The sequence below is a fragment of the Geotrypetes seraphini genome, chromosome 12 (genome assembly GCF_902459505.1).
Source record: "Geotrypetes seraphini chromosome 12, aGeoSer1.1, whole genome shotgun sequence".
In the NCBI taxonomy this organism is placed as follows: domain Eukaryota; kingdom Metazoa; phylum Chordata; class Amphibia; order Gymnophiona; family Dermophiidae; genus Geotrypetes; species Geotrypetes seraphini.
This window is the reverse complement of record NC_047095.1, coordinates 55,381,524-55,400,037: the sequence shown is the minus strand read 5'-3', so window position 1 is coordinate 55,400,037 and position 18,514 is coordinate 55,381,524. Positions and strand designations below refer to the sequence as shown.

General features: G+C 38.9%; 1 protein-coding gene across 3 annotated transcripts in view; it reads right to left on the bottom strand.

Annotated features, from left to right (window-relative positions):
* USP24 (ubiquitin specific peptidase 24) overlaps nt 1–18,514 on the bottom strand; it is a 245,365-nt gene that overhangs the window by 36,456 nt on the left and 190,395 nt on the right. For all 3 annotated transcript variants that reach the window (XM_033915761.1, XM_033915763.1, XM_033915762.1), the window contains exons 49-54: nt 17,053–17,177; nt 15,537–15,678; nt 15,116–15,266; nt 8,812–8,907; nt 4,995–5,098; nt 4,037–4,150 (exon numbers count right to left, since the gene is read on the bottom strand). In XM_033915761.1, coding sequence (XP_033771652.1) covers nt 4,037–4,150; nt 4,995–5,098; nt 8,812–8,907; nt 15,116–15,266; nt 15,537–15,678; nt 17,053–17,177 — 732 coding nt within the window. The remainder of the gene's footprint in view (nt 1–4,036; nt 4,151–4,994; nt 5,099–8,811; nt 8,908–15,115; nt 15,267–15,536; nt 15,679–17,052; nt 17,178–18,514) is intronic.

Genomic DNA, 18,514 nt, shown 5'->3' with positions numbered 1-18,514 from the left:
ATGGAAACTCGCTTTGATGCATTCCCCCCCCCGAGAACCGGCATTGCTCCCCTCGAAGGCCCCACCTGCAATCAGGCACCCCCCTCTGCAATCCGGCACCCCCCCTGCCTTGAACCGACACCCCCACGCCACGATTGGGCACCCCCCCCGCCACGATCCGACCCTCCCCGACACGATTGGGCACCCCCCCGACACGATCCGACATCCCCCCCGACCCAATTGGGCACCCCCCCCGCTGCTTCTTACCCTTATATGGGCACTCTTGAAGATCAGCCTACTCGTCTGCTGGGCCTTGAGCATCTGAGCATGCTCAAGGCCCAGCAGACGAGTAGGCCGATCTTCAAGAGTGCCCAGATGAGGGTAAGAAGCGGCGGGGGGGTGCTCAATTGTGTCGGGGGGGATGTCGGACTGTGGCGGGGGGGGGGGGTGCCGGATCGGGGGGGGTGCCGGTTCGAGGCAGGGGGGGTGCCGGATTGCCGGGGGGGGGGGGGTGCTCGTAAATCGAGCCATGCTCGGTTTCCGAGGCACCGATTTTGCAAATGTTTTGCTCGTTTTGCAAAACACTCACAAACCGGTGCACTCGTAAACCGAGGTACCACTGTAATTCTAAAATGCAGCAATTTTAGAAAAAGAAAGTGCACACATACTTTTCCCTTCCTAAAATCACTGCTTATATGTGCGCCTGGCTGTGGCAAGTTGAAAGGGGATAGATTCCGTACAAACATAAGGAAATTCTTCTTTACACAGAGAGTGGTAGAAAACTGGAACGCTTTTCCGGAGTCTGTTATAGGGGAAAACACCCTCCAGGGTTTCAAGACAAAGTTGGACAAGTTCATGCTAAACTGGTGAGACTGGACTCATTTGGAGCACTGGTCTTGACCTTGGGGCCGCCGCGTGAGCGGACTGCTGGGCAGGATGTACCATTGGTCTGACCCAGCAGCGGCAATTCTTATGTGAACAGTTAGTTATGTGTGCTCCAGAATAGGTATAAACAGATAAGCGTTGCCAGTTATACTTGTATACTTTGAAGTTTACACATTAAAACCCAAACTCTCAAGCCCTGGAAACACCTACTTTATATATTATAAAAGTATACACAGGATCACTCTCTATGTATACTTTTATATATGACATAGCAAATGCTGCATAACATACTTTCCAAGGGTAGAATTTGGCTTCTAAAATTGCCTTCTCTGAATGCTAAATATTACTATATACCACAGATTGTTCAAACCCAAATCATTTTTGTGAGAGCAAACCAAGTGTAAGAGTAATTCTGATTCAAAAAGCTAATGAAAGCTCTTCCTTCCAGGCTGCATGCTTGAAGCCTAATCATGTTCTGGCACATCTGGGGTAGGGCTGAAACCTTGAGCCAAGAGGGTGATCCTATAATCACACCATACAAACCATATTCAGCAGGCCATTTCTTCTGCCAATAAAATTCCCAGCTGCTCTTCCAGAGATGGACAAAGACTGCCTGCTTCCTGCTCTTTTTTCCCCCTGTATAATAAATGTTCCGTTTCCTGGCTGTAAACTGATAAACTTTACATCCATTCAGTAACCCAAAAGGAATGCTTTAATATTAATCTTTTTTTGAAGTGTTTCTATCAACCTATCACGCTGTACCTCCTGAATTCTGATCTCTCCTCCACCTAAGAAGTAATGACTGATTGTTACAGGAAGGAAAAACTGTTTTCAGATGCAAAGGCTCTTGTAACAACCCTACTGTGGTCTTAGTACTACTTCTATCTATTCAGTCGTGTCAGACCCTTAGGATACTCGGTAGGCCAGTCCTTGCCATGCTTCCCTGTTTTCCACAGCTTCTTTCAAATGCTCAATGTTCATTCCAATGCCATTTTTGATGGTCTTATGGGTATAGTGTAAAGTGTAAGCTCTCTGGGACAGGAACCCTGCAAAAAAGCTGCTTTTTACAGTGCTGTGCAAACTCATGATGCTCGATTCAGTCCATATTATCTTGGTAAATTAAATCTGCTGGATAGTCTCAGTATTTCTTTGCAATACATCTGACAGAATTTCACATAAAAAGTTATAAGGCCCTCTTAAGGGCAAAAAACCTATGATTGGCCAATTTCCCAAAAACTCATTTATTGTCCCCAGAAATTTTAATTCAGAAATATTTTAAGGAAGTATTGGGGCTGGCCAACGCAGAGAAATTGTCCATAACAAATCTTTACTATATCCCACAGAAAAAGAAAAGTCCTGCAGACTTGGGTGTAGACCAGTTGGAACAGATAGAGTTTAATCTAACTGGTTTCCTGGAAGACTCACAGGACACAATCCAAACTAGATCTACCCTATTGATAACCTCTGCAAGAGAGATAGATAAATCTTTAATTATGAAAGCTTATTTTCAGAATAAGCTTCTTAAATTTTGTGGAGATAATGTATTGATCTTTCCAGATGTGGCCCAAGCTACACAATTGAGAAGAAAAGCCTTTTTAGCTTTGAAATCAAGGGTGTTGGCTTTGGAAGCCACATTTTACTTAAATGTTCCATGTAAATGCCTAGTGAAATTTAAAGAAAGTGAATATGTATACTGGGACTCTATTCAACTGGAACAATTTTTACAAGTTCATGAAACTTGTAAGGCCGCCATCTGAATTAATAATAGTTTGGAGTTTAGATTTATGATGCACCATAAATATTTGATTTTTTTAAATCATGATTATGTTTGAATGTATTGGTTAGTTAATATCATGATATATTCTCCCATTATGTGGACTAGAGGAGATAGTGAATAATACTTGAAATATTTTATTTTTCTGTAACTTTTCCTTTCTTTATTATTATCTGTAAAAATGACGATGAAACTTGATAAATAAATTAAAAAAAAAAAGTTATAAGGCCTGTGAAAGAGGAAAGGGTGAGATTATTCAGACACCACAATACAAGGTCTCTCATCTGAAACATGTTCAATATAGATCTGCACAGGCTGGACTAAACTGTGAAAGGCCTTTCCAAAACAGCTTGTGTCCTATACCCCATGCTTCATACGATTTCATAAAGACTAAAATTGCAACAAGTAAATCACATTTTTCAAACTGGTATAAATCTAATCTTTAAAGCATTACACGGACTTGCCCCTAAATACATAACTGACCTTTTCTCCTTCTCAGCCAACAGACACAAGAGAAGCTCACATTCCAACTTCGTTTCCCCCCCCAGTGAGAGGTTACAAACTGAAAAAAACACCATGAACATCTTCTCTCACACCAAGCAGCATCATGGGGTAAAGACCTAGATTAATTGCTTTCGCCCACTACCTATGAGGAATTTAGGAAATGTCTAAAAACACACCTGTTCCTAAAGCATCTAAGACAACTGATCCACTCATCTCTCTCCCCTCAATAGCAATTAACTTGTCCTATTGATCACTCTCTCCTCAACAATGGATTTCCTGTCCTATTAATTCTCTTTCTTCCACCCTTCTTAAAGTCAATCAATTTGTACCTTTGCTTAATCTTTTGTAAACCGCATAGAACTTCACGGTACTGCGGTATATAAGCTGTTATTATTATTATTAATCTAATCTAAAACTTAAGTTTATATACTGCCATCACCTCCTGCAAGGAGCTCAACTCGATTAACATAAGTAGGTATCAAGGGAAAACACTGTTCGGTTAAACATAATAAATTAAGATTAAATTCAGTATTATAAACAGCTAATGGGAAATAGGTTCCTAGCAACTAGAGAAATTATTTAATTACCTGGGCTGGGACACGTCTAAATATTGCTGAAATAGTGTTTTCACAGTCTTGAAGTAGGAGCTGCGTTCTTACCAGTAAACTTACACACGTGCCTTATCTGCATGTGTTACAGGCACTCTGGATCCGCCCAGTCACAGAATTAATCAGGAACTGTACAAGACATTTGTGCAGGTGTTGTGTGGGAGCACATGAATGGAAGGAAAACACAACCCTATGCAGTGAGACTGAAGAGAGTCCTTGATGAGGGCCACACAAAACACACACAGGAACAGCTAGAATCAAACTGGAAAAAGGGTGTGGTACTAACTTCACAAGTTCACGTCCCTCTGAGCAGACAAGATATTCCAGCAGCCACTGACACGCTTCGTAACTTTTAGAAAGCAAAGCTTCGATGGTAGCAATCCATTCTTCTGTGTCTACCCTGCAACACAGCACAATGAAGAAGGTCAGAGAGCGTCAAGTCATATGGTGTTACTGAGGAACATGTGAAAATTATGTCATGAGATTTATTGGAGAGACTGAACTCTAGGTCAAGTCATGCACTGGCATTTTCCGACCATGCAGCTTACTCACATCACTACATGCAAAAGGAAAATAAGCACATTTTATCTTGATTACTTTTAGATTACCATGAACTTTGCCCTTAAATCCTACTTCTTACCTCCTGAAAGGAAATGGCAAAGGGGACACAGTTTGGGGATACACAGCTTAAAATGCTAATCGAGGCACCACTAATTTTTAAAATTTACTTGTTAGATGGGGCATGTCGGGGAGGGTGGGTGTTCCTGTGCTAATCAATTACTGCAGCTACATTACTGGTTAGCGCAGATTACAACATGATCCCCATACCACCTACAAAATAGGTGTTAATAAGTGCTCATGTGATAATTTTATTTTTAATGGAAACATTAGCACATGGCCATTAATTTTAAAAAAATAAAATAAAATAAAATAGAAAACCAACCATTTTCCTACTGCAGTAAAAATGGCCTTAGCGCATGAGAAAAAAAATCTGTGTAAGGGTACACTAAGATCACTTATTACTACAGTTTAGTAAAAAGACCCCCAAGTGACTAAGCTCTATGGTGGATCCAAAAGGTTGATGGCCCAGGACGCTTAAGTGAAAAGTATACTGAAAAATGCTGATGGGGGGGGGGGGTTAATATAACCCTGACAAAATCACATGGAAAATGCCACAGCATTTACAGACTAATATAATAACTTGCTCAGTTCCAGTAGTCATCTCTATCACTTCTGCTTCTTACCTGAGTTTTTTCTTGGTACGGAGATAGGTCTGAAAGAGGAACTGGATGGCTAATTGCAAGCTCACCTTTGACATGCACGAATAAAATGGATGTTTTACCTTGGTCTGAAAGAAAAATACTTGGGCTATGATTTCTGGCAACATTTTCTGCTTTATCTTGACATGTTATATTTCTACTAGAGAATGACACGGTGGTTGTTACCCACGGCTAGCCGCGGGTAACCCGCCGAAACGGGGAAAGAAAAATCGCAGTCGCTGCGGGGATGGGGACAAGGCCATTCACCGCCCCATGGAGCGGTGAATGGTCTTGTCTCTGCAGTGAGGCATCAAGGATTGCGCGGTCTCCGCAGCCCCCACCCGCCCGATCATAGCGTTTAGCCAGCTCCCTCCCTCCACCTCACCTTAGTTTGCAGATTTTCTTTTTCGGCGACCCACACGCTTTCAAAGAGCCGCTCACGCGCGGCTGCTGGAGTTGTTCAATCTTCTCCTCTGCTGCAACTTCCTGTTTCCGGTTGCGTCAGAGCAGAAGATTGAACACTGAGCAGCCGCGCGTGCGCGGCTCTTTGAAAGCCTGCGGGTCACCGAAAAAGAAAGCCTGCAAACTAAGGTGAGGTGGAGGGAGGGAGATGGCTAAATGCTGCGATCGGGGCGGTGGGGGCTGCTGGACCGCGCAATCGCGTGTGTTCCTGGCTCAAACTAGGAAGGAGGGAGTGAAAGGAAAAAAAAATTCTGGGCCAAGGGGATGAAGAGGGAAAGAAAGAAACCCACAGCAGGAAAGAAAGGGGAAGACAGGCAGGTGAGCCAGATGCTGGAAGCATGGGGGGGGGGGGGGAAGAAAGAGGGAAAGAAGCTAGATGGGGTTGGAAAGAAGAGACACACTGGTATGGAAGAGGAAGATAGGGGAAATCTGGACACAGGAAGGTAACAGAAAGAGGGGAAATTATGTGCATGGGGCATAGGGACAGAGACATAAAGGGGACATGCCTTGGGGATGGTATATGGACACAGGGGGGGGGGCAATGCCAGATACATAGGGGAGATATTAGAAATGGGGAAAATAGGAAGCGAGATGGTTTGTGGGGATTGGACAGGGACCGAACTCGCAGGCTCCAGCGGCTTGCACAAATTACATTGCAACTTGCCATGAAAATAAGAGGGAGGGAGGTAGATAGATAGGCCACGCGAGAGGAGCTGAAGGGTGGTAGAAAGGAACAGATGGTAAAGGAGGGAGGGAAGGGTGGTGGTGGAAAGGAATAGAACAGACATTGAAAGAGGGTAGAGAGGAACAGACCCTGAAGGGAAATGTGGAAGACAGACTGGGGAGAAGATGCTGGAAGGGAAGAAGACAGATGCCAGACTATGGGGGAGCGGAGGGAAGAAGATCAGTGCTAGACCAATTTAGGGGGGGGGTGAAGGGAGAGGCACAGTAACAGCAAATGGAAGACGCAGAGAGAAGACACACAGTGGATGGAAGGAATTGAATGAGAAGATGTGGAAAGCAGAAACCAGACAACAAAGGTAGAAAAAAAAATTATATTTATTTATTTATTTTTTGCTTTAGGATAAAGTAGTATATTAGTTGTGTTGATAAAAATTTATAAACAAAGCCCTGCCAGCTGAACATCTCTTTCTCTAGTTCAGCAGCAGGAGCTTTGATTTATAAGAAAGGAATAAGCTAAATATTACAGTACTAAGGCTTATATGGATGCTGCAGGGACAGTGACGGGGCGGTGAATGGGATGGCAGTGGCGGTGACAGAGCGGTGAAAGGGATGGTGGTGACGGGGCGATGCAGAGGATGGTGGGCCGGGGACGGGGTGGTGACGGGGACATTTTTTTCCCGTGTCATTCTCTAATTTCTACTTTGACTGTTAAAAAGAAATATAGAACTGGTTGCTTTGTTACTGTGAAGCCTATGGGTCCACAAAAATTAAAGAGTAATATTCAAATCAATTTTACCGGCAAGAAATGGCTGCTGCTAAATTAAATCTCTTGTTCGGGGCTAACCAGTTATGTTCAACAGACCTTAACAGGTAGTGATGATGAAAATGTCTGCTTAGTACCAATTTGGGGGCATTCCAGAGGAAGAGTCAGCACTTGGTCGGCCAAGGCAATCATCATTATACAGTTAACCATAACCAGTTAAGGACACTTAACCGACTATGTTTTTGCTGGCTCCATAAACCTGGAAACTCAATGCTGGAGCCCAGTCATGGCCTGGCATTCGATTTCCAGACGTAACACCAGTGGTGGTCAGCAAAACACTGATTGCCGCTGGCTGAATATCGAGCCCTTTGGCTTTTAACAGTGCTGCAGATTCTTTCATATACAGCAGAATAACAAGTCTCCTGAGCTGAATACTTTTCCCTCAAGTGCTAAAAAAACGTAACACCCTCTGCACCAGGGCTGTGGAGTCGGTAGATAAATGTTCCAACTCCGACTCCTCAGTTTTTTGTACTTTAGACTCTGACTCCAGGTACCCGAAATTTCCTCCGACTCCGACTCCACAGCACTGGCTAATTTTCAGATTGTTAAAATGGAATGTCAAGTTGAGAGAAATGAGCATTTTCGACACCACCTTCTTTTTGCTTTTAATCAAGGTTCTAAGGCCGCAGAAGCTGCTCGCAACATTTGTGCTGTGTATATAGTGGGTGCTATAGCTGAAAGAATCGCTCGTGATTGGTATGCCAAGTTCAAAAATGGAGTCAGTAGATAAATGTTCCGACTCCGACTCCTCGTTTTTTGTACTTCAGACTCCGACTCCAGGTACCCGAAATTTCCTCCGACTCCTCGACTCCGACTCCACAGCCCTGCTCTGCACTACACACAACTCTATGAGTAACATCTTCTGAGTAACATGCTGAGCTTAATACAAATTCCTGGTCTGCTAGTCAATGCTAGAACTGCACTGCAAGATTTCTCTAACCTGTCTTTAATAGAATTTAAAAGCAGTGCATATATTCCACTCTTACCCTCACAGAATCCTATCAGTTTCATAACACGGATAAGCTTCCACAATATTGTATTTCAACTACATCAGAGCAAATTTCAATTTCAGCAGCAAAACCAGCCTGAAATCTGCATTTGGCCTTATTTCAGTTATGGACAAAAATACTAGCACATTTTTTTGTCGAAACCAAAACTTTTTGGTTTCCCCAGACTGAACCGAAGGAGCTCCCACTTCCTCCCTCCTTATCCCAAACCCACCCACAGTCACCCCACTCATGTGTCTGCTTTACCACCCTGGTGGTCTAGTGGCTAGTCAGGGCAGTAGTGATCCATAGTCACTCCTACTCGTGCCGGCTCCAATCCCAAAATGGCAGTTATGACCTCTAGCAACAATACTGTGAGTGACACTGGAAGTTAAGACAGCCATATTGACTGTGGAGACAAAAGGACAGGAGTAACTGGGGATTGCTCTCACCCTGACTAGCCACTAGACCACCAGGGTGGTAAGGAGGCCGGGATGAGGATGAACTCCTTTGGTTTGGAAGAGAGGGAGGGAGGACTGTTTCGGTTTTGATCACCCTCTACCAGCTCCTCAGGTTTTCAAGACATCCAAAAAGGAATGTACACGAGATAAATTTGTATACAATGAAGGCAGTACGTACACAATCTATACTGTGCAGTGGAATTTGTCACAAGAAGCAGACACTGCTGTTTTACAAAACTCTGCTTGCCATTAAGGGATTCTACTGGAAAAGGATAATCCTTCACAGGAACCAGATTCTTGTACAGTCAAAAGTTGTGTACTGGAAGGAAGATCACTTTCTAGAATTTCCTACTACCAGAGTCAAATGAGAATGAGAAGTTACTTACAGCATTCACTGAAGCCAACGACAGAACAAAGCTGAAATAGTCACTGTTGTATACATCTCTGTTCTTCATGAACTTCAAATTTTCATCTCTCACCATCTAAATCGCCACACCAGAAGAAAAGAAAACAGAAGGCGTATGGAATTCAGTAGAAGGATTAATGGCAATAATTGTATTAAGCAGGATATAAGGGGAGGGGGGAAGTATTGGTAAAAAATAAACCTCCACTTTAAGTATATCACTCTATTGCAGTTTTCAAAAAAATTTGCAAAAATGTGTCTTTAAGCACATTTTTCCTAGACACAGTCCCATATCATTCACAGCTCACAACCATAACAGTTGAAAAAAGAAAGCAACTTTTAGGGGTAAATATGTGTGTCATAGAGAATATTTTTTGGATTTTAAAAATGAAAGAAGAAGGGAAAAAGATTATAATGATAAGTATTAGAATATATAATGTCTTTTAAGATATATTCTATTAATGTCAATGGCCTGAATCATGTAATCAAAAGGAAAAAAGTATTAGCATTTTTAAAAAAGCAAAATGCGGATATTTACTGTCTGCAGGAGACCCATCTTAATATAAAGGAATCACAGAAACTAACGGGTGGGTGGGTAAAAGAATGTTTTTTTGCTCCAGCAGAGGGTAAAAAAGCAGGGGTAGCAATTCTTATAAATAAAAAATGTAATGTCAAGATTAAGGTAATAAATTCAGATCCACATGGAAGATGGATACATATTGATATAAGTATGGGAAATAATGCCCTGACATTGTTTAATATATATGCCCCTAATTCGAATCAATCAGAATTTTTTAAAAAGTTACAGAGTAAGTTGTTACCACTGGCTGCTTCTAATTTAGTGGTGGCTGGAGATTTTAATGCTGTAATGGATCCATTATTGGATAAAAAACCAGGTAAAAGTATAAAATCTTTAGGTTTAGATAATTTGGCTCAATCATGTGATTTGAAAGATATATGGCGTATTCTTCATTTTGATGATCAGGAATTTTCATTTTCTTCACAGGTTCATAAATCATTTTCAAGAATAGATTATGTTTTTGTTTCAACAAATATAGTACAACAGGTGATTAAAGCTTCCATAGATCCTATTATTATTTCGGATCATGCGGGAGTATGGATAGAATTACAATTAGATCAATTAGAGAATGGTAGACCGCTTTGGAGATTTGATAATGCATTGCTTGTGGATGACAAATTTTTGGAAAATTTTAAAACACAAATTAATGATTTCTTTCAAATAAATTTAGTGAAGGATACATCTATTGAGAATGTATGGGATGCATTTAAAGCAACTATGAGAGGTAATATTATATCATATTCAGCTTTTATTAGGAAACAGATTAATATACAATATATAGAATTAGAAAAAGAAATAAAAATATTAGAAGCTAAATTGGTAAGTAAATGGGAATATGAAGTTTTGCAAGCTCTTTTGAAAGCAAAAGGTAAATATAATGAATTAACTTCAAAAATGATAAGAAGAGATTTGTTTTCCAAGCAAGCAATGTATTATGGAAATTCTAATAAGGCGGGAAGATTATTGGCAAATTATCTTAAAGCAAAAAAAAGAAGAACTAATATAAATGGAATAAAAGATGATAATGGTATAATAACAAATCAAACAAATATAATTTTAAAACAATTTCTAAAATTTTATAAAGAACTATATTCTTCCGAGCCTTATTTTGAGAGACAAAAAGATGGTAAAAATTTTTTAGATTTAATTAATGGACCGAAGGTTCCTGATCATATAAAACGGAGCTTAGATGAACCTATATCATTAAAAGAATTAGAAACAGCATTGAGATCTCTTAGAGTTGGATCCGCTCCAGGTGGTGATGGTTATACAGTAGAATTTTATAAAACATTTCAAAATGTCCTTTCCCCATATTTACTAAATTTATATCAGACACAACTTATAAAAGGTGATATTAAAGATACTATGGCTGAATCAATAATAATAGTTTTGCCTAAGCCAAATAAAGATCCTACTTTGGTTTCAGATTACAGGCCTATATCTTTGATAAATGTGGATAATAAACTTTTGGCGAAAATTTTGGCTTTGAGATTAGCCAAAGCTCTTCCACACATTATAGATATGCATCAAACGGGTTTCGTTGCTAAAAGACATTCCTCTAATAACTCTAGATTATTGTTTCATATGTTAAATTTATCAAAAAAAATGGATGAACCGACTTTTACAGTTTCATTGGATGCAGAAAAAGCGTTTGATAGGGTAGAATGGGATTTTATGTATCAGGCATTAGAATGGTTTGGTATAGGTTCTGGATTTATACAAATGGTAAAAACTTTGTATAGCTTCCCGATTGCAAGATTAAATATTAATAATATGATATCTGATGGTTTTCAATTGCAAAGGGGAGTTAGACAGGGCTGTCCTTTATCTCCTTTATTATTTGATGTTGTATTAGAACCCTTACTGCTAGCAATACAGCAAACGGAGGAGATACAGGGTATTCCATATTCAGATATGGAATACAAAATTTCGGCTTATGCTGATGATATTTTGCTTTATTTGAGAAATCCAGAATCTACCTTATCTTCTCTATTGGAATTAATTAATAAGTTTAGCAAATTTTCAGGTTATAAAATTAATTGGAATAAATCTGAAATTATACCTTTAAATGTTCATTGTGTAAAAGGATTATTTGATGCTTTTCCGTTTATATGGAAAGAAGAAGGATTTAAATATCTTGGCATTCAAGTTAAAAATACAATTGAAGATACAGTAAAAGAAAATGAAAAATTTGTATTGAAAAGAGTTACAGAGTTATGTGAGCAATGGAATCCGTTACATCTTTCTTGGTGGGGGAGAGTTCAAACTATTAAAATGATGATCTTGCCTGTAGTTTGCTACCAAATGAGTATGATACCTATTTATTTTCAGGGGTCCTTTTATAAAAAGCTAAATAGTATTTTAACAAAATTTCTTTGGCTTGGTAAAACACCTAGAATAGCTTTAGTAACTTTGCAAAAATCAATTAGGGAAGGAGGGGTAAATTTTCCAAATTTTTATAGGTACCATCAAGCCTATATTTTACGTCAGGGTATGTATTGGATCCTCCCAGAACTTATAGATAATGCACCAGATTGGTTATATTTGGAATGGCGCCTTATGTTTCCCCTAAATTTAGTTCATCTGCCAAGTATTAACATACCTAGAAGATACAGAGAAAATAAAATATTAATGGATACTTGGAAAACATTGAGGTTTATTAGTAAATTAACACCTATCCCAATAAACAAATCAACTAATCAATCTCTATGGATAAACTCCAAGATCAAAATAGGCGGAGTTCAAATCCTTTGGAAGAACTGGATTATTGCAGGCATTAGATCTCTAGACGATGTTATTTCAGAAGGTAAACTGCTGGATTTTTCACAATTGCAACATAGATTTGGTCTTAATAAAACACAAAGTTTTAAATGGTTGCAATTGAAGCAGGCCATTCAGGTTGGGTTCCCTGAATGGAAAACATTAAATAATCAATATAGTTTAAAGTTCTTATGTTTTCAAGCAGACTTCCAAGGACATCAAGCCGCATTGTGGTATAAATTAATATCTGGATATTTGAATAAAAAACCAAAAAATGGTCTAAGAGATATTTGGAGCATTGAGATTGGACATCAGATTAATGCATCTCAATGGCCACTAATTTGGTCTTGGAGAATGGGATGTACAGTGTCAGCATCTATGAGACAAACTTGGTTCTTTTTATTACATAGAGCTTTTTGGACCCCTACACGTTTGCAAAAATTAAACAGTTCTAAGTCCAATAAATGCTGGCACTGTAATCTAGAACCAGGGACATTAGATCATTTATTGTATCATTGTCCCTACATTAAAACTTTTTGGAATTCAATTTGGCCACAAATTAATAAATTGATGGAAAATCATATTGCAATATCATATGATACAATATTATTTGGAATGATGATGAGGAAAAAAAGTCAAATTTCACCAGAAAATAACAAGCTTTTATTAATTATGACAGGGGTTGCCATTCAACATATAACCAATAATTGGAAGAATTATAATAACCTAAATTATACATTTTGGTGGAATACAATATGTTATATATTTAAAATGGAAAGAACAATATCAATACAAAGAGGGACATATAACAAATTTATAAAAATATGGGGGCCATTGACAAAATATTGCAATGAATAAACAATAGAATTTTTCTTCTTCTTTTCTTCCTTTTAATAACTTTTTTGTGACACACATAGAGGGAAGGTAGTGAAAATAAGTTTTACATAAAATGATATAATATGATATATAATATGTAATATATGATTGAAAAAGTAATAGAAGGGTGGGGGGAGGGAGAGGGGGAAAATATATTTAGAAAAATGATGTATTAGATATAAAAGTGATATTGTATATTCATCAATTGTACTTTAATATTTTGTTCACTTTATGAAAAATTTGAAAATAAAAAATAATGGGAAAAAAAAAAAAGAAAAAAGAAAGCAACTGTATTCTTTATCTCTCATTCTCAAAAAGCCCAACAGCCATAATAGTCCAATTTTTTTCCCAAATGACTGAAGTCCTAAGCGTGATACCTTTATAAAGTACCTTTTGTCCAGTTTGTCTGCAATAGAGTGATATACTTAAAAGTGGAGTTTTTTTGACCAATGATTGGAGAAGCTCCTATATATAACATATATTCAGTCTCATGAAGTTGGGACTTGTTGGAGCACAATATCTGAGGTCTTTTTTTCGCCACTATTTGAAACTTGTGCAGTCTCTATTGATATAATTGCTAATGTGCTTAGCCTATTTTCTGGTTATACTCTATATAATATTTTAGTTTTTGCTTTATAAAATATGCCACACTTCCATACATATATGCACACATCTGCACCAGTTTCAGGACAGACGAAAATGCGTGCATTCGCACTTGCATTCTACAGGGGCTGACTTTGAAGGCCTATTTTGTAAAGGCACACAGGAGCCTATCTTACCATTATGTCAAATAAGCACCTGATGGACTTCTCACACAAGTGTCCTGTTAGGAAATTAAGTGTAAACAGCACCAAAGTGCCACTGCAACAAAAAGAAATCTAGTTTTCTGCTTCTCAATGGCCACGAATTTGGTCTTGGAGAATGAGATGTACAGTGTCAGCATCTATGAGACAAACTTGGTTCTTTTTATTACATAGAGCTTTTTGGACCCCAGTTCGTTTACAAAAGTTGGATAGCTCTAAATCTAATAGATGCTGGCACTGTAATCTAGAAGTGGGGACTTTGGATCATCTAATTTTTTATTGCCCCTAATCTAATCTAATCTAATCTAATCTAAACCTTAAATTTATATACCGCATCATCTCCATGAGTATGGAGCTCGACACGGTTTACAAGAACTTAAAATAGTAGGTAGAGAGGAAGAAAAAAAAAAATGCCCCTGCATTAGGAATTTTTGGATTTCAATTTGGTCTCAAATAAATTGCTTATTGGAAAATCATGTGGAAATATCATATGATACTGTTCTGTTCCGTATGTCTATGAGGAAAAAAAGTCAATTATCAGCACATAACAATAAGCTTTTGATGATAATGACGGGTGTTGCTATGCAACATATTACTAACAACTGGAAAAATTATAGTAATCTCAATTATACGTTTTGGTGGAATTCCCTGTGTCATATTTACAAGATGGAAAGAGCAATTGCAATACAGAAAGGAAGTTATAAAATTTTTTTAAAGATATGGAGACCGATGGTTGATTTTTGTAGTGAATAGGCATCATTTTTCTTTGATAATATACATAGGGGGGTGGGGGATTGGAAGATAAGATGTAGCAAAATTGAAATTTTGAAGGAATATGATAATTTTAATGAATGTATAGAAAGATGGGTGGGGGGAGGGGTTTTTAAATAATTTACATATTAAGAATATAATGTATGATGTTCAAGTGTTATACAATAATATTTCATGTTGTTCTTTTTGTGCACTTGATGTAAGTTTGAAAAAGAATAAAGAAAATTAAAAAAAAAAAAGAAATCTATCATGCTGCACCTCAAACCAGATGAATACTGAAGACTTTCCATCATAATTCAAGACCCTCTTCGAAGTTACATTACATTAGAGATTTCTGTTCTGCCATTACCTTGCAGTTCAAGGCGGATTACAAAAGAGTTATAAAAGGTGGTTACAATGGAAGATCATTGGTGATTTCTAGAGAAGGTAAGGAGTAGAACGGTAGAACATTCTCACCAAGGTGGATCTGCACCAGTTTTCCTTGAATTATGGTGTACCTGAGATATCCTGAGAGGCATTTTCTCTACAAAAAGTCCCTTCTTTTCCCCTTTCCTGACTAGCTTGGTCAGAATAGACAAACGGTCATTGTTAGGTCTGTGTAGTCGGGGAGACGACTGAGGTGAAATTTCTGGCGACGAAGGAGCAGACCTGCAAATAAAGAAAATTAATTAGATAAAATGACGCAGTAAATTTCAGAGAGGCTCCAATAAAGGATCGCAGGTTAGATGCTTACATGGTGGTTCTCTATGTAAGTCTGCCATGTTTTAATCAGTACAAGGGGTAGTGATGGAAGATCTGAGGCAGGGCTGGTTTCCTTGATTTCAGACAGTGGTGATAACACTTTGCATGTACAAAAGATCACAGTTGGTGACTACCACAGAGTTCAATGGCACTATGTTGCTGGGGAAACATACTCACAGGGTGAGATCTTCTGCTTCCTGCCGCACAACACTGACTCGGCTTTTCTTCGGTAGAACTGGAGAATTCTGGTCTGACACTCTCTGGTAGAAAAGCATATATGCATTCCAGTACCGTCGACGCACATCAGGATAGGGGTTGGCTTAAAGAGAATGAAATTGAAAACACCATCTTTAGATTACTGTCTCAATCTGGATCCTGGCGTTAAATGCACAATGATGAAAAACAAACTAGGTGTGGATTTAAAGTTGCAGTACCAAACATATTGCTGAAAACATCAAACACCTCTCTGTCATCCATACTTTTTTCCAGTGTTTGCCATATCCCCAGAAAAACCCGATGCACTGGTAAGGGAAACCTCAGTACCTTTGGCGGTAAGGGAAGAGCGGGTTTGTCCCCGCCAGCAGCCTCAATGGCTGGGGAAACCCCAGCAGTGTCAGCAGTGAGGGAACCACGGGCCTCCCCACGGCTGACTACCCGCTGTGGCTGTCGGGGAAACCTGCGAGTCGGCTGGATCAGAAGCTAGTGAGGGTTCCCCCTCTGTCCGCAAGCTTAAAATTTCCTCTACAAAAATGTTACTATGCAAACTTTCTTGATGCCTTAAAACGATATGGCATGTTTTTAGACCTATATGTTTAGTACGGAAAAAATCCTCACCATATTCGTTTCCCATGCTGTATTGCAAATTCTTCATATTAGTTAAGTAGTTGAACTAAAATGTTTGACTGGGGGAGGGGGGTGCACAGAGAAGAATAAATAAGACATTTTAAATAGCTTAAATGTTATACTGAAACAAATTCCAAGTTTGAAATTGTCATATTCTCCTAATATTGCATTGGCATCCATTCATTGTTACTAACAAAATTTAGGAAATAATTTTTTAGAAATAGAAACATTTTCCACATTAAAGTAAAGCAATTTTCAAGCCCACATCTTTACTCTGTCTTCTGTGAGGGTTTTTTTTTAGGGTCTCTTACAAGCTATCACAACCTACTAATACTCCAGTTTTCTGCAGGAGTAATATGGCTACTAGACTTGCACTAAAAATGGCTGACAAACTCTTTACGAATTATTTATTTGTGCTACCACTTTAAAATAATGAAAATTTATTTCAGTCAGCATAAAAGAGCACATAATAAATGACGGCAGATAAAGACCCAAATGGTCCATTCAGTCTGCCCAACCCTACCGTCTCTTTAAATTACTGATTTAATTTAAATTGTCCTTTTTCCTAGCTCTGCCCAGTACTATGCTTAGGTTCCAGCAAAGCTCACTCCAGCCCATCTAAACCATCCCAGCCCATCCTCAACCAAATAGCTATATATGGACACAGACCATGCAAATTTGCCCAGTACTGGCCTTGGTTCTTCAGTATATACCATTTATTTAACTAAGCTCTCAAGATGAATACAGTCAAAATGCTAGAGTCAAAACAATATAAATCTAATATATTAAATCCCAGCAATAAAAACGGCCTAATACTGAATCAGTAAAACAAACACCTGTAAATACTTACATTGATCATAGACTTTAGGTCTATACTCGCCACCAAAACACTCATACTCCATTGTTTCATCATTCAAGTCAAATTCCTCCACAACTGTGTCATTAAATTTGTACCACTTGCCTTTTCCACATCCCCTAAGGATCAAAAGTAAGACAAATTACAGATATTAGAGCAAACATTTGGAAAAATACAGACATCTTTCTGTCATTCATCAGAGAAGTACAGTGTAGGTCCGAACCACAGTTCATCAAGTTCTAATCTATTTTAACTTTGGTAATTTTGGGCCTCAATCAGAATCATAAGAGGGATTTGACACTATAAGCTTTCATGAAATTTTTCCCCTAATTCAAATCCCCTTTCAATTTTAGCCCAGTGAACTGAAGCAAATGGTTCCAGTCAGGGATTATGCATGCACCAAGGCTCCTTCAGGAATCCTGCAATTGTGGATTTTAAAAAGTGACAACTAGGTGGCACCACTGTATGATAAGTATGGCTGTCTCTTCTCCCCCCACTCTTCTAGGTGGCTGCCGGCTGCGTGCAGTCAAGGCCATAGCAAGCTATAATTGCACCCTATGAGACTTGCCCTCCATGATAACCCCCCATTCTTTCTTGTGCTGCCCCCACCCTCTCCCCCATGATATATCAGATTTTCACTTGTAAGTTTTGTACTTTATACTAAATTAAAAATACAATTCTTTTTTCTACCTTTGTTGTCTAGCCATCTAATTTTTCTAATCATGTTGGTCCCAATCATTGCCTTCTGCTTTCCTCTGTCTTCTCAACTCTCATACCAGGTTTTATGTTCATATGTCATTTCTCTCGCCTATCTTCTTCATCTCCTTTACTACTACATCCATCTCTAACACTGTTTTTTTCCCTCTTAGCGTTCAATTTATTTTTCTCCCTCCATTCATTCTTACTATATATTTGTAGCCTTCAATGTCCCTCTGTTTACTCTTTACCTACAGCTTTCTCTTTTCTCTCACACCATACCTCTCATTCACCTTTCTTTTATTCCCCAGTCTCTAGCTTCCACTCAACATGTCCTCTCTCTTCTCCCTTCAATCCGGTATCTCCCCCCTCTCTCTCTCAGGTCTCTCCTCGCTTCTATCCAGCATCTCCCCTCTCCCCACCCTTCCATCCAGCATGTACCCATTTTCTCTCCCTATCTTTCCATTTAGCATGCATCCCCCATCCTTCAATCAAGCAACTCCCTTCTTTCCCCCTCTCCCCATCCTTCCATCCAGCATCTTGTCTTTGTCCATTTTTTATTCAGTATGTCACCTTTCCCTCTTCTCACCTTTCCATTTAGCACATTCCCCTTCCCTCTCCCTTATCCTTTCATTCATTATTCTCACTCTATCCCTTTTCACTCAGGGTCCCCTTTTTCTTTCCCTATCCTTCCATTTAGCATGTCCTCCCTTCCCCCTTTTCCATCCATGATCCCTTTTTTCTCTCCCATCCTTCCAAT